The sequence below is a fragment of the Sebastes umbrosus genome, chromosome 20, assembly GCF_015220745.1.
Source record: "Sebastes umbrosus isolate fSebUmb1 chromosome 20, fSebUmb1.pri, whole genome shotgun sequence".
NCBI lineage: Eukaryota > Metazoa > Chordata > Actinopteri > Perciformes > Sebastidae > Sebastes > Sebastes umbrosus.
Window position 1 is genome coordinate 19,197,193 of NC_051288.1, and position 16,965 is coordinate 19,214,157.

The following is a 16,965-nucleotide window of genomic DNA, read 5'->3' on the forward strand; positions in this document are numbered from 1 at the left end:
ATCCACATCTAACACTGCTTTCATGTTTGACCCACTTTTACAAGACAATGACAAAGAGAAGCAGAGGCAGAAGGAAAATGATGAAAAAGACACCAGTGGAGGAGAGCGGGAGAGTTAAAGGCAGTGAGACAGATTAAGAGGTAGATGCAGAAAGTGGGGGAAAGACTGAGTGGAAGAGTGACAGCGGCAAAGAGAATGACAAAGGTGTAGAGAGAGAGAGAGGAAGAGAAAGGGTAAAACAGACGGCAAAGCTAAAGGCGCCTGGGAAGGAGGGGAGTGGGCTGCGCGGGGAGGGAGGAGGGAAGCTCTGCTTCTCCTAATAAAGCGAGTGTATGTGAAAGGAGGTGCTGAAAAGCATTAAGACTGAGCAGAGAGCTGTGTTACCACAGAGAGGAAGAGAGAAAGAGTGAGAGAGAGAGGGGGAGACAGAGAGAGGGGCAAAGAATAGAAAGAGCATTGTGTTGCTGCTGAGAAAGAACCCATGCCTGCACAAAGAGGTAGGTGTACTGCTATGACTGGCACACATACACTCACACACACACACACACACACACACACACACACACACACACACACACACACACACACACACACACACACACACAAGAACAGGCAATGCTTATCACCCAGTGTTCTCAGTGGCAGGATGTACCAGAAGTCGGTATACTAAATGTTAAGTATCAGGTGAGTGTGTGTTTTCCTCCAACTGTGTGACTTGCTTTATTGCATGTAGCAGCTGTGTAGCAGTGTGGGGCAGGTGTGTGACTTTTCCATAGCATGTGCCGGGGTGTGCGTATGGATGGCATGAGCAGGTGACTGTGTGTGTGCGTGTGTGTGTGTGCGTGTGTGTGTGTGTGTGTGTGTGTGTGTGTGTGTGTTTGCATGAGGGATTCAGTGAGAGGTTTAGGGTACGTGTGATAGTGTTTCTGAAGATAAACAGTGGCACACTTACAGAGGCACTCTCAAGATCATGCGAGGTTTATGATAGTTTATCAGGCAGAGTGCATGTGACTGAGGCTAATTGAGCAACGTTATCTGATTAATTTAATGAGGGTTGGTTAAAGTTTGGTAATATCTTTGACGTATGATCCAATTATTGTTTGTTGACAAGCCCAAAGCGAGCCAAATATTTCCACCTGTTTGTTTTAGACTGCCAACATCACCCGTGAATTCGAGGATGTTGAAACTATCTCAAAATTGTATACAAAGGTCACATTTGCATAAGTCCGGTGACTGATACCTGAAGTTTCACAATAATATACCTGGTTCCTCATATAGATTAAAGGGTCAGTTCACCCAAATTACAAAAAGAAAAAAAATTATACATCCATGCAGATAGTTTGGACTTTATGTGCTCAGGTACAATGCAGGTGAATGGAATTCTATTTGTGGTTCTCGCTTTAAACTACCGGTACATTTTAAAAAGTCATCAATAATGTGTCTTTCCAGAAACAATGTGCGGATACGGTGATATACCTTTTACTACAAAATATTTTAGAAGTCATTTTTGATGCTAAATGAAATTCCATTCACCTCCACTAATTGTTGTAGAAGCAGAAATAACATAGAAACATGGAGATTTCTTTGGGGGTTTTATTTAGTTTTTTTATACAATAGCCTTTAATGTCAACTGAGCCCAATATCATTTGCACCTACAGTATATGGTTTGTTTTAGATTATTTAGGTATGCAAAAAAATGTATTCAAAAGGTCACATTTGCTCATGTTTGGTGAGCGATGCCTTATCTCAAGTTTCAAAATAACATGCCTGTCACTCAATGTAGATCCAAGGGTCAGTTCAACCAAATTACAGAAAAAAATGTGGGCTATGCCAAGCATAGACTGTATATAAGAAGTGTACGTAATCACCTAGATGTCACCCACTGGTTTGTGGGGTATGGTTTTGAAGCCTTGAGTTCGGCATTTAGGTTGTCGCCATCTCGTTTTTTTGCTCCCAGTAGTGACACGAGAGGGTGGAGCTAAGTACAACCGAATGATGACCAAGACATTTTCAGGTGATCAAAATGTTACAAATCATTTTCATGAACCTGAAAGTTTTAAGACGAAAACAAATCCAAGACCGGACAATGCCGTGGTATCGACCTGTCAATCACAAGGTAGCCACGCCCTAAAGCATCCCCTGCTTTATGGTCTATTTGACTCTAAATGGGACCATAATTTACTAAATGATCATGTTGTATTGAAGAACACTTGAAACTAACAACTGAGACCATAAACTTATGCTTACAATGTTTACTGATGTAATAAATCAAGTGAGAAGTAGGGTCATTTTCTCATAGACTTCTATACAATCAGACTTCTTTTTGCAACCAGAGGAGTTGCCCCCTGCAGGCTGTTAGAAAGAATGCAAGTTTAAGGCACTTCTGCATTGGCTTCACTTCTCAGAACCGGAGGTTGACACTGAATTTATTCCGTTTAATACAAATCACATTTACTTTACAGAGTTGCTAGTGGTTTTTAGGTATGCTTTATTGTTTAAAAATGTACAGGAAATGCCATGTATATATTTTTTTAATTTTATGTGCTGAAGTTTACTATTTACTCTGGAATTGTGAAGGCAGAAATATCTCAAAATGTGGACACCTGCGTGGCTAGACACCACTAGAATAAGTGAGAAAATGTTTTTGTTTTTTTTGTAATTTGAGTGACTTATCCCTTTAATATCACAATATCCTAATAGGGTTCAAGATGTTTGTAGATAAGGTATCAGTCACTGAACATAAGCTAATTTAGCTTTTGTAGGTGACATCAAGTAACCATAGTGGGAATAAACTGAAATTTGTGGCTATTATTTCACTCCAACCAAGGATGTTCAGCAAGATCCTTTAGAATGAAACGGCAATAGCTATTTTTTGCTCTGCTGAAGGTCAGGGTTGACCAGCTCATAGTCAGTCTGTCCTGTAAGCGAGGTCAAGATGGGCTAAGCACCAGTAAGGACAGACCACTTCCCTGTGGCGGTCAGAGATGCTTCCTCTCGTTTCTAAATCATATGACGCTGCCAGAGGTTCCCTTATTACTGGAAGACGCAGACGACGCTGTTTCACAACAGCCCGGACGAATGTATTTATAGAGCGTTGTTGAGTGTTGTTGTCTCCTCCAACGTTTAGGACAAACCAAAGTTTTGCTGATTAATTGGAAAAAGTTGAAGCAAGAAGCCCAGTGACAGCTCAAGGACACCGTGTTCAGAGGCACAATGGTGTGTGATGTGTGTGGGAACACTGGATGTGTTAATCCTTGAGGAGAATAGGCACTAAATGGATTTTTGTGAGTATATATGCATGTGTATTAAGCCAAGGAGGAAAATATTATGGCCCATTTACTCGGAAGTACATAATTAAGTACAATAATTCAGCGTATCAAATACAGTCTGCACTTTCTATCCATCATTGTTAAGTGCTTTCGATTCAAATTATTGCTGGCTTCTTCCGTTTATTGTAAAAAATAGATTGTGTGCATTAGAGCATGCTTGTTTGGGCATTTACTGTAAGCAACTCAATAAACATTAAGTACAAATCTGAGGTACATTTACTAAAGTAATTATTTTGCCGTTTCAGGTATAACATTGCTTATAAAATATCACTAATATAATAGGGATGTTCAGCAAGATCCTTTAGAATGAAACGTCAATAGCTATTTTTTGCTCTGCTGAAGGTCAGGGTAGACCAGCCCATAATCCGTCTGTCCTGTAGGCGAGGTCAAGATGGGCTAATCACCAGTAAGGACAGACCATTTCCCTGTGGCGGTCAGAGATGCTTCCTCTTATTTCTCATTCTCATTTCTATATAATATTCCATCTCTAATTTTGTTGCCCCATCTTTTCATCCTTTTTCTTCCAAGGTCTTTACACACTGGTTCTTTTTTGTGTGATTAATTTGCACGTCAACACATTTGGTTGATTTTTCTAAGCTTTCACACTGCAAATAAAAGGCATCGACCAATCACGCTGTGCGGGAACGGACATATTCAAAACATACACTATATTGTACAACAACACGACTGCAAGACGTCAAACTTTATTACTCCTTTCAACCTCGACAAAGGCAGCACAGACCAGATGCACTCCTTCAGTTCTTACCTTTCACAATAAAAGCCCTAGACATACAATATCCGCAGGAGAGTATTTCACATTTGCATTTGTCATCTGCATATGTCATTTACTCGTCATGTCCTCCGGTGTGTACAGGCCTTTAAACTGTGCTTAAAGTATGGAAATCCTGATGTGGAACAATGAGTATTTCAACTTTGGAGACTTTTAACGTTTTACAGCCGATATCGAGACTTTACCTTGTTATTAAGTATTTTTTCACTGTGGTATTGCTAATTTTACTTCAAGGATTTAAAGGCTAGTTGTGGTGACAGCGCCTATGTAACACATGTATTACCTCTACAATGTTCATCTACATGAGTCCACCACACAGGCTTGTGACTATAACCATCAGAGCACAACTAATTTAAGATCTGCCACACAGGAACATTATCGTCTTCCTGTCATTATGAAACCACTGTCAATCCCCGACTGTGCCACCCTTTGACTCATCGCTGAGTGTAAAGTAACAACCCGCTCAGTATCAGCTGATTCAAAACACGTTCCTATCTCTCTCTCTTTCTCTGGTGCATCTCTTTATCACAGGAGATTTATGAGCCTGTAGTTTCGGATCAACATGGGTGGAGGCGCTTATATCACACAGTGCGTCCTGACCTAACAAAACTTCAACATACTGCCAGTATAAACTCCATAGTGTGTGTGAGAGGATGGCATATTAGGCAAACCTCTAAACTGTGTATCTTAGTCTTTATAGGTGCGTGTGTGAGGGCCTGTACTGTACTGTTTAAACTTATAAAAAACAGTTTGAACTTTAGACTTCTTTTTGCAAAATGAGGTCATTTGGTGTGGTCTTAAATCTTAGGTAGTCAATGAGGATTAAATCACATTTTAGGGATTAGGTAATGAATGTAGTCAACGGTCATCTTGAGGAAAGAAGAATGTAAAACAGTTGTTGAATATTACTTTGGTTGGTGCATGATCTGAATGCTGCTCATCTAAACAACACTCATTTCTACTGCAGGCTACAGGAGTTAATGTTAAATCTCGAGTCTCCCTCCACAGTGTTTTTTTTTTTTTTTAACTTCCTGCTTCCTGACAAGAAAAAGTTAGTTAAAGCACCTACTGACGCTTTTATATTTACTTAGCTTGTTAGAAATTTCTTAAAAACCTTCAAATGTTTGCATCAAAGTCGTAAAAAAGGACTTGAAGAGATACACTGAGTGATAGCAGATGTTATGTTTTCCACGTCTATTTCTCTGCGCTGTCCTGTTCCCTGGAGTGTCTTTCCTCATGCCGTAGTTTGAATCATCCTCGCTTCACCTTAACACTACATTTGTGTTTACAGAAGGGTCTGCAATGGAAAAACTGTGGTGCAAGACTGCATGTACGAACGCGTATGCTTATATGTGTTTTGGAAAGTGATGACACTTTGGTTGATCCTCACAGGTGTTGGGCGTTACAGTAATAAATTACTTTTAGCAGTAATAAAGTAAAATTAGCGTAACTAATAGGATATCTGTAATATTATTACATTTATTATGTCAAGTGACGTGTTACCGCCCGAAATTAAGTCTTTATTTTTTTCATTCATCCACACTGCATCACTTCCGCCAGTGTGCCACCAGAAAAAAAAGGCTATCCCCGAGGAATCCTGTTGCTGAAATTCAATGGCTGAGATGGCTGCAGAGTCAGGCTCAATGTTTTCTAAATGTGTATACTGCCATTACTTTCAAACTGATTAGATATACAATACTATACAACATCACCCACAACTGGATTTGATATTGAACTACAATAAACTTGATCTTCTGTGCTTTGATTACCCCGTTATGAAACAACATTGATACCAATACCAGTGAAATTCCACGATTCTTGATACCAATTGATACCACGGTTAAAAAATAAAAGTAAAACAATAAATCCCATGTACTTCCACATACACTCCTTTATTATCATTTGCATACTGTTTTTTGTTAGGAAGTTAAACAGGTCATAATTCCCTCTCTATTGCCTATTTTATATTGCTGTGAAAACATCTCCTTCAAACAACTGGATTTATTCAAGTTTCTCACCAAAAACTACATTTGAACACATCATGATAACGTTATAATTTACCTTCGCCCAAAACTCATTGCATAAAGAGCCTGACGCCTGATAATGTTAATCAATGGCACCTCCTGTGTTGAAATCGGCAGGACGAGAGCTAGTTAACGTTAGCTGTTGGCAGCCAGTAGGCAGCACAGTCCTGCACGGAGGTTTGGGATAGGCCAAGGGTTGGGGCATGTAGTTGTGGCAATTAAGGAATGCATTAAGTCAATCAAATTCTTCACCAGTACAAACATACAAATCTGTGTGTTTGTGTTGCCAACAAGCCGCGTTCCAGTCAGTGTTGATGTTCTAAGGAAGTTGATCGGTGATCTCATTCAACTAATTTGACTCTCAGATAAGCCCTGTTTTCTGCCTCAACGTGTTTGTGACCATGTGTTTGTATGTGTCGCTGTCAGCATCCACATCAGTGAGTGGTTTCACATCATTTATCTTTCCATACTTTAATCTGGAAGTGAATTAAGGAAAGAATTTGACTGGAACTAAACGTTTCATCTCTTGCTAAACACCTCTCAAACTTGACTGAGAGGAAGGGCGAGGTTCAGGCACCTTCACAGCTCTACTGTAATCATTTCCCTCACAGATTTTGACTTGCTCTATAGAATAAAGCCGGGGTTTTCTAATGGGCGCCAGCTGTCATTAATGGAGTCGTTCATTAATGCCGAGGCTGGTTGTTTACTTCACCCGCAGACACAATGCAGCTGTTCTCACACACTCTAGATGAACAGCTATAGTAATGACAATATAAATCAAGGCATGTGATGACGTTGTAAAACAAGTAAACATATGTGGCGTTCACATGTGGTTTCATTATTGCTTCACTGTGGCTGCATTCAACCTTCGACGAAAGATTTGATGAATCACATTATTCCAGGGAAGCAACATTCGTGCCGGTACTATATGATGTAACACGGACAGTCATGCAGTCAGAGCTGGTGTTTTGACCTCCACGAAGATCAGCACTCTATGAGCCTTTGATGGTTGACTTCAGTGTTTACTTCAATATAGTAGCTGTCCGTGTGAATATCTTTAGAATTGAATTTTCAATGAAGAATGAATAATTCTGAATGTTTTCCTCATGCACTGTTAAAGACAAATGAAAGCAACATTCCTCGCTGAATTTGAAAGAATTTGAACTAGTATTAGTTGTTTCTTTCTATCTTTACACAGCTCCACCCAAACTTCCTCAGCTTTGCCCAGATTTGGTTCCGTTATCTGAAGACAAGCTGCCAACCAAAATCCATTAAAGAGATTTAATGCCGTGTTTACGCTACGAGCAACACGGCAACAGGCTAAAAGGCATTTTCAAGGGAAGCCAGTGATATGAAGCTACAAACTGAAACTTGTCGCTGCATGACGCGCTACAAAATAAAGTTGAGCTGGTCTCAACTTTTTTCAGAGCTCCAATGACGTGGTTAAGCAACAACCAATCGTATGTTTTTGTTTCACCCTGTTCCATCTAAAAAATGCCTCTGCCAACCAGTCAAGTTGCAGTTTAAATCCATGACTGGAAATGTAATCTCCAAAATCTAATCAGTTCATCCTTGACGTCCAACTGGACGTTTGAAAGATCTGAGAATCTGAAGAAATTCCTACCAGGCATTCCTGAGATATCATATCGCGTTTCCGAGAATGGGAGGGCCGTGAGGTCACAGATACCATGACCTTTGATCTCCAAAATCTAATCAGTTCGTCCTTGAAGTCCAAGTGAACATTTGTGCCAAATTTGAAGAGATTCACTCCAGGCATTCCTGAGATTCACGAGAATGGACAACCCGAAAACATATTGCCTCCGGCCACGGCTGTCGCTGGCGCAGAGGCATAAAAATGCCAGTTCTCAGTACTATTTAACAACATGACCACTTCCGCAAGCACTTGAGCAACAGTTCATCGGCAACTCCACGACAATATAGCTTTTGTCGCTTGTAGTGTGAACATAGTTTAAGACTGGCATTACAAGTTTTTGAATTTTTCTAGGTCTATGGCTGTATTCCAAGTGTCAGAGGGTCAGTCATGTGGAGGGTCACATTTGTGTCTAAAACCATTAAAGACCAGTCACATGCATTTGGAGATAGGGGATAGACAATTAATTGAATATTAATTGCAATCATGATTTTGGCTTCCCACTATTAAATGAACATGATCGACTGCGATACTGACGTTTAAAATGCTCCGTTCATAGAAAACTCTAAATATCTGCAAACTGCTAAATATCTAAATCAAGTGCTTCCTGAGCTAAGCCACCAACTGGCTTCAATTTTGGGGAGCCGTCATGCCACTGCGTGCATACCCTACAGCGGCAGCCTTTGAAAAATGTTCCTGGATGTTGCAGCTGCAGTCCAGAGAAGAGATATATACTGTAGAGCAGATGGGCAAAACAAAAAAAAACACTGAATTCAGGTGAAGAACCTTATTTTAAGTCTTATTTTGATGCAACAATTTGTAAATCAGCAGGAATGTAGCACAATGTGAAAGTGACAGCAGCGCTCTGTTGAATTAAATGTTAAAGTGCAATACAAATATTTTGTCTCTACAATCAATAAATAATCCTCATCTCAATATTGATCAAAATAATCATGATTATCATTTTGGCCATAATTGTGCAGCCATATTTGGAGAGGTCTCTCTCTCCTTTCATACTTCCAGTTTGTGCTTGTATTTTAATCTGTGGTGGTGCTTTACATGTTTTATTGTTACTTTTATTGTAGTAATATTACATTTTAATTTGTTCATTTTAATAAATCAGCTCAGTGATCAGTCTGACTGTAATTTCCACTAAAGATAGAAGATTTCAGCTGGGTGACAAAACCATGCTCATTTACAGAATAGACAGTGAACTGGTTAAACAACTAGCAGACTGTATACCTGGTTTAGACAGCCCCAGGGTAATGTTTTAAAAAGTTATATCAGCTGTGAACTTTGGTTGTTTGCTCAGTGAAATGACACGGTCAAACAATTACAGGATACTTTGTGGTGGCTGCGTGCGCGTCTGTGTTTCCTTAATGTAGGAGGCTTTGAGTCATTCAGGTCTCTCAAAGACAGGAAGGTGAGGGAATGATAAGTCAGCTAATTTGACAGTCATTCACGTGTTTAAACAAGTGTGTTCGTGTGTCTGCATGTGTGCGGCAAGAGTGGGAAATAACAGAATGGATCTGTGAATGGATCAACAAATTTGCAGGCAAGTCATGTTTTGGGTCTGCACACACCAGCAACCCCTATTCTTCACACACACATATAGACACACACACACACACACACACACAGGGCCTCCAGAGAAAAGCAGGGGATTCCAATCCGTCACAGAGATGACATCACAGCCTGCCAGTAATAAAAACAGCTAAACAAGGGAGTCCCCACTTCCCCTCCCTTCTACACATCCCACAGAATGGACAGAGAGAGTAGTGCTGGGGCGAGTGACTCTCATTAGTTCACAGAAAGAAAGAGAGAGAGAGTCCCGTATAAAGAGGGTTCACATGCACACAAGAGTGCAACGAACACACGCACAAACGCACTTTAGCTGTGTCTCCATAGTGACCAGCTTTGCTGCCCCGGCTTGGGGAGGAAATGCCAAACTCGGTGCTTCAGAGGCGCTCCACCAGAAAAACACAAACACACACAGCTCTATTCTAATCCTCTGACCGGCCACAACGGAAAAACCTCTCCTCATCTTATCACTCCGCTACCTCCCTCTGTTCATTCTCTCCTCCCCATATTTCCTTTTCTCTTTTCCTCTCACCCCTCCCTCTCTCTCTCTTGCTCTCTTTCTCTCTCTGCCTCTCTCGCTCCCCTGTCAGTGGTAAGTTCATTGAAGTAGACAACAGAGGTAAGTACTCTCTTTCGCTGTCTGTTCGCCACTGCTTTATTAGTGCTTTAAGTTTCAGTTTGGTGTGTTTTCACACAGTAGACAAAGGTCAGGTTTATCACTGCTGCGCGTCCTGCTGATGCAGCACGGCAGAAAAGCTTCAATGTCCTCATGAAATGTGTAGTGTACTCTAGTCGGGCCGCTTTCTACAATGTGTGTACTTTGCCAGCTGTCATGTGCACCTACATAGTGTCTGCCAGTTTACCTACCCTCGTAATTACCAGGGTAAGTAAGCTGGCAAACAACCATGTGTGCGCAAGTGTGTGTACTTTACAATTCAGGTTGGTATCATATGTTACACCCTTTTTTTGTCCCTTTCTAAACTGTGAATATATAAGCGCATATAATCTACAATACCATCTGTGTGTATGTGTGTGTGTGTTTCAAATCCCATTAGTAAACAGTGGAAACTCAATGAGTGCTTAGGAAGGAATGAGAACCAAACAAAGCAGCATCAGACGCAGCGATCAAATATATTCAGGATTAAAATAATACCTAAAACAGGATGTGGAAATGATTAATTATGGATGGCTAACTGTGACTCATTGCTATAGCTTCAATCACAATAGGTCATCCTGTTTTGATTGTATCCTCATGTTTTGTATAACTGGTTTTCCTTTTAATCATTTTCTAAACGGGAAATCTTGTTGATCTTTCAGCATTACTTAAGGACTTTGGTGGAATACCCTTACGAAACGTGCTGCGGCTGAAATAACAACCCCCTAGAACAGCTTGGCATGACTTCAGACATACCACTTCAGAAATCCATCTGTAGCCCTTGGTTACAAAACAACACAATTAAAAGACAAACCCTCGGGCGGAATCTCGCTCACACATACAAAGACACACACATGCTGTGACATCAATCAACATCTGGATGCAAGATTGGCTAATACACCATTCCTCTTTTGCAATGTGTCCCCATCTTCCCCTTTCTATCCCTCTCGCTTCTCCTTCCTGTCTGTCTGTCTGTCTTTCCGCCCCCGCTCTCAGAGATGAAAGGGAAGAACCCCTGGCAAAAGCCTGTGACCATCATCATCACTGTGATTGGTGTCATAGCGATTGTTGCCTTGGTGACGGTAGCAGTTTTGCAGAACAAGCCCGTCCATCAAAAGTACAAGGTATGGTAGAGGAGACTACTAAAGTGTTGTCTGTGTGGGAGCCCACTGCATTACAGTGGGATCTCTGTCCAAAGTCCACAAGCCAAATATGGTCTCTTGACAATATGACCTCAACCTGTGCTACTGGTTCTAGAAATCCACTACCAAATAAGGCCAGTGCATGTTGATAATATCAAATCACCATTCCTTTTTGTCACAAATGCAGGCCAAGTAATAGTCTCACAGCTATTATTAATTACAGTGTTTTACTATAGTTTCAGCACTAAACTGATATTTTTCTATTTGAACATATAAACATATTGTTGATATAGTTCTGTGGGCAATACAATCATTCGGTTTAAAGCTGCAGTGGGTAGAAATGGAGCAAATATGATTAAAAAAAAAGTTATTTTTTATAAAACATTTATTATTTTTTATATCCTGACAGTAGTGCATGAGTCATGTGCCTCTGTTTCCTCCGGTGCCCCTTATGGCATCTGCAAGATTTCACAGACCGGAGGAAAACAACCAATCAGAGCCGAGCTGGAGCCTTGCCGTCTCTGAGCAGCTGTCAATCACTCGCAAACTCCGATCAAATGGTCAAACTAGGCAGCGCTGATCAAATATGAATCAATATTTTGTTACTGTAATGCCTATTTCTCACCTCAAATGTTTTCAGAAACATCTCATAATGTACTGTTTAGCTGTAAAATGATTGAGATCTGTTGAGGAAATACCAAGCACCGCCCACCAGCCGGAGCACAGCCAATACGAAACGCTCTCTCTCTGAAATGACCTTTGATTGGCCAAATTTCCCGTCAATGGATCGATTTTCTAAAGCCTGAAAACAGAGCCATGAGGAGGTGTAGAAGTCTAGTTTTCTCTCAGAACACTTGAATTACAATATGCTGAAAGGTTATTATGGATTTTTTGCCCAATGAAACTTTCTGCCTACTGAAGCTTTAAACTGTGTGTCTGGATGGAAGTCGTCCAGAGTTAACTGAACTCGAATTCCTCCTCCTGTCTCCACTCAAGTATGGGATTGTGATGGACGCTGGCTCCTCCCACACATCTCTGTATATCTATCAGTGGCCAGCTGAGAAGGATAACAACACTGGAAGAGTTGAGCAGACGCATTCCTGCACAGTCAAAGGTATGTGCTGCACAATGCCGTCACATACACACACTTGTCCCCTCACATTCACGAGTGCGACCACTAATGCATATTAATGCAAATATTTAAAAAGTGTAATCATAAGCTTATATGAACATTTTTATATACTTCACTTAGAGCACTAATTATGCAGCACTAGAACAAAAAACTTTAGCTTTAACTTTGAAAATAGTGTAAAAGTTGTTGATACCAATTTGTAACACTTTATAATGGGTAAATAAGTTGTAAATAATGGATTTGGTTAATCAGCTTATCGTTTTAGCTTACCTTCTGTGAAAGGCATTTGCAGCCAAAAACTATTTATGAAAAACTCATTAACATTTACAACTCCACACTTGATGGATTATCATATTGCAGGAACCCTTTATTAATGATTCACTTACATTTATGGCTGCATATCTGAATGCTTATTATAAAGTGAAAGAGAAACCCAATGACGCTCTACTAATGACTTACTCATCTTGTGATAAGCCTAATAAAAATTGGGTTTAACTTTCTAATACGTCATCAAGTCTGTAGTTGTAAATGTTAATGAGTTCTTAATAAATAGATTTTGGTCCAGATGCATTGGGTGGTCCTTCATTATGAACTAAACTCTTGTGGATCCACTGAGCCCAATTGTATTCATGTGTGATGATGTTAGTCCCTAAAGCAGCCATTTCATTGTAGTGAGAACATTTTTTTTTAAACTTGACCTCACTGTATAAAATGACCTGTGGTGACCTCTAGGATAATCACAGCCTCATGAAACGTTACAGCCACAAACTAGAGACCTAGAGCATTCAGAGGATGGATGGCTTTCCTAGCTAGATTGACAATAAGGGTTTTTTTCTGAGCAGTTTCCAGAACAGAAGTGTCCGAAGTGTACCATCCAATCACCGAAAAAATGCAGAAATCTCCGCATGGCTTTTTCTATGGTGTTCTTCGAGGTCTTGTTGTCTTAATGTGTTATTTTGGAGGGAATATTGATCATTTTTATAAAATTTTGAAGTGGTTAAATTTAGCACCAAACCTGTGTAACAAATCAACACAAGAATTGCTGAAACAATTTATGAGACATAAATAAGCATGGGAGTGGCCATCATATACTTTAATTAATGTTTATTTCTGATTCAGAAATAAACCGATTCCCAGCTTTCAGATGAAAGACACCACTTCTATGTGCCTATCTACCGTTGACCTGCTATCACCCCCTAAAGAGGACAAAAATGGGTCTATTGTGGGTCTCAGAGGGTTAATCATTAATATTAAAGCCATTAGTTATCACATAACAATTCATAGATAGTGTTACCTACAGTGCCTGTGTTGTATGCATGTATAGATGAATATGTAAAAGTCAAGGTACATTATGTCCTGGAACTAACATGAAAATCCAAAGTGCCTCCGCCTCAAGGCAACCTTATTATGGAACCAAATCTTGCTGAATTATTAAAGCACTTTTGAACACACACCATATAATAAAAAGGTGTGTCAAACGGACTCCCACTGTGAGCTTCTCCTCTGTAAGTTGATTTAACTGCTGCTTTCTATCAAAGCGCTGTCAGTGTGTGCTAGCCTCCCTTCCTCTCATGTAATTTATACTGGTTATCAGAGTAGAGCGCTTTCATATAGGCACCAGACGGCAGATTCCCAGACAATAGGATCAACACGCTTCTCTGAGAAAGGTTTTTCTTAAAACTACAGTACCCAGCTGTTTTACTGAGCCTTTTTTTTTAAATAAAATAATATATATTTTTAGCTGTTTTTAAAAGGTTTAAGACAGGGTACGGAAGTCAGAAAGCACTGGGAGGTGAACTAAAGCATTGCTGGTTTCGGTCTTTGTGAACAGTCAGACAAACGTAGAGTAACACCTGGCCTATCCTTTAACCCAGCTGCATTACCTGAGAGGTTAACACAAGAAGGGAGGATGCGTACATTTATGCTGGATATTTGATGAGGGATACACCTGGCTGTAAATTTGCCAACTGAGAAACTCAAATAGAGCAATTTAATTAAATACTTGCTTGAGGGAGGGTACATCAAGCATGCTTACAGGAAGCCGACACCTTGATAACGTCTTAACTTTTTTTCTCCATAGTTGCAAAATTTAGGCTAAATGACTTCACACACCTCTTGAAATTTTGCTCAACCCACAGGTCCAGGTATCTCCAGCTATGCGTCTGATCCACAGAAGGCAGGGGAGTCTCTGAGAGAATGCATGCAGGAGGCCAAGCGGCGGGTGCCCGATAAAAGACATCACGAGACCCCTCTTTATCTGGGGGCTACTGCTGGAATGAGACTGCTGAAGTACGGCACACGTGTGCACACACATCCCCATAATCAGACATAAAACATCTCAATTTCCCCCGGGGATACATAAAACATTTCTGATTTTGAAAACATACATCTACAGAAATAAACGCCGCATGCCATTGCATGCTGACACAGAGGTGTATCCCAAGGCTTAACTCTGTAATCGTGTTGGCGCTGGCAGTCGAAGCTCTTCTATCTGTAGTCTTTTCCACACAACTGTTTTGTGATTTATCTCCACATGAACTTTACTGCCAGAGGAGCCAATATTTTACTGTCAAATACATTATATATGATACAGTCTATTATTTATGGGCTGCCATATTGATTTGAATTATGGATTTGAATCAATCTAATGAATGTGTTGTGTGTGTGCAGTATGGTGAACAGCGTGGCATCGAATAAGGTCTTTCAGGCCGTGGAGGACACCCTGCAAAAGTCCCCCTTTTCCTTTCAGGGAGCGAGACTACTCACCGGCGGGGAGGAGGGCGCCTTTGGCTGGGTCACGGTCAACTACTTGGATGACCGCCTCAGCCAGGTCTGTACCATAGACTGTATATAAGAAGTGGACGTAGTCACCGTGACGTCACCCATTGGTTTGTGGACTGCTGTTTTGAAGCCTCGAGTTTGGCATTTTGGTCGTCGCCATCCTGGTTTTTGGCCATCGCCAACTTTTTTGCAACCAGAAGTGGCACGAAAGGGTGAAGCTAAGAACAACCGAACGCTGAATAAGACATTTTTAGGCAACCGAAAAGGTTATAATTAACTCTCATGAACTGAAAACATACTGTGAAAGGGTTAAAGTTGTAAGACGAAAACGCAGACAACTCCCAGACCGGACAACGCCGTGGTAGCGACCTGTCAATCACAAAGTACCCTGCTTTATGGTCTATTTGACTCTAAATGGGACCATAATTTACTAAATGAACATCATGATGTATTGAAGAAGACTTGAAACTAGAGATTGAGATCATAAACTCATGTTTACAATGTATACTGAGGTAATAAATCAAGTGAGAAGTAGGCTCATTTTCTCATAGACTTCTATACAATCAGACTTCTTTTTGCAACCAGAGGAGTCGCCCCCTGCTGGCTATTAGAAAGAATGCAAGTTTATGGGCTTCCGCATTGGTTTCACTTTTCAGAGCCGGAGGTTGCGCACTGGTCCTTACGCGCATGTCTCCGCATACATGTCCATACAAGTTTGTCCACTATTAAACGTGCTCTGTGTGCATCAGTCAGTGTGCTCCTGCTGTGCACTGACTTCAATGTCCTTTTTGTCTCTGCTGCAGGGCTTGGCAACCACAGGCGCCCTTGACCTTGGCGGGGCCTCCACTCAGATTAGCTTTGTATCTGATAATTTCGACGGTTCAGAGTCACCCAGCAACGGCGTGACTTTCCGACTCTACGGAAATGACTATAACCTGTACACAAACAGCTTCCTGTGTTACGGGAAAGACCAAGCACAACGCCTGGCGGTGGCACACCAGGCAAAAGTAAATTTCTGTTTTTTTCTCTATTGACGTTAATGGTCTATTCAAATCTAATCTAATCTGAGATGATTTGAGATTTAATAAACTTTAAGAGAGACATGATATGCTGAAATGTGCAATGATGCTGACTTTAAATGTAATTAGCTTCCTCTCTGTGTCTCTTACACCTCTCTTTCTCTCTTGCTCTCTCTCATAGGACAGTCCAGTAAGAGTATTGGATCCTTGTTTCAACCCTGGCTATAGTGTGGATAAGGAGTTCTCCGAACTCTATGATAGCCCCTGCGTGTCACCCTTGAAACCCGAAGGACATCCTAAAAAATACACTCACATTGGGACAGGAAACTTCACACAATGCCAGGAAACCATAAGAAGGATCTTCAACTTTACTTACTGCCAATACAGCCAATGCTCTTTCAATGGGGTCTTCCAGCCACGTTTGCAGGGGCCATTTGGGGTAATGTAACGCAGTTATCATTACGAATAAAATATACATTTTCTCACTTATATCTAGTGGTATCTACTACTTTTTGGCTTTATTCCATGTATGTCTGAGATTCCTGCCACCACCCCAATATAATGAAGGTGAATGGCATTTTCTTTGTGTTGCACGTAGCATCTTGAACTTCAACTTTCCACAAACAGTGGCTGTATTCAAAACCGCATACTATACTAGTACGCACTGATTTGGCCAAAATGGAGCATGTAGCATGTAGTATGCAGTATGCGAACAAAAGCAAAATCTACAGTATGTCAAAAATACCGGGATGTCATACTGATTCGGAAAAAATCTCCAGTATACATCAGACCAGTCTACCTCGCCTACTGTATCCCACAATGCAAAGTGCTTGACCGCTACAGGCTATGGTCACTACAACA

At 40.7% G+C, this 16,965-nt stretch overlaps 1 protein-coding gene across 4 annotated transcripts in view; it reads left to right on the forward strand.

Annotated features, from left to right (window-relative positions):
* Positions 1-340: 340 nt before the first annotated feature.
* The window catches only part of entpd1 (ectonucleoside triphosphate diphosphohydrolase 1), a 28,189-nt gene continuing 11,564 nt past the window's right edge, over positions 341-16,965 (forward strand). For 2 of the 4 annotated variants that reach the window (XM_037754023.1, XM_037754020.1), the window contains exons 1-7: positions 341-497; positions 11,027-11,154; positions 12,169-12,286; positions 14,443-14,593; positions 14,975-15,134; positions 15,889-16,092; positions 16,286-16,543. In XM_037754023.1, coding sequence (XP_037609951.1) covers positions 482-497; positions 11,027-11,154; positions 12,169-12,286; positions 14,443-14,593; positions 14,975-15,134; positions 15,889-16,092; positions 16,286-16,543 — 1,035 coding nt within the window. In that variant the 5' untranslated portion in view covers positions 341-481. Of the gene's footprint in view, positions 498-661; positions 685-9,620; positions 9,995-11,026; positions 11,155-12,168; positions 12,287-14,442; positions 14,594-14,974; positions 15,135-15,888; positions 16,093-16,285; positions 16,544-16,965 lie in introns of those variants that run through there. The other 2 variants (XM_037754022.1, XM_037754021.1) reach the window with 2 other exon arrangements.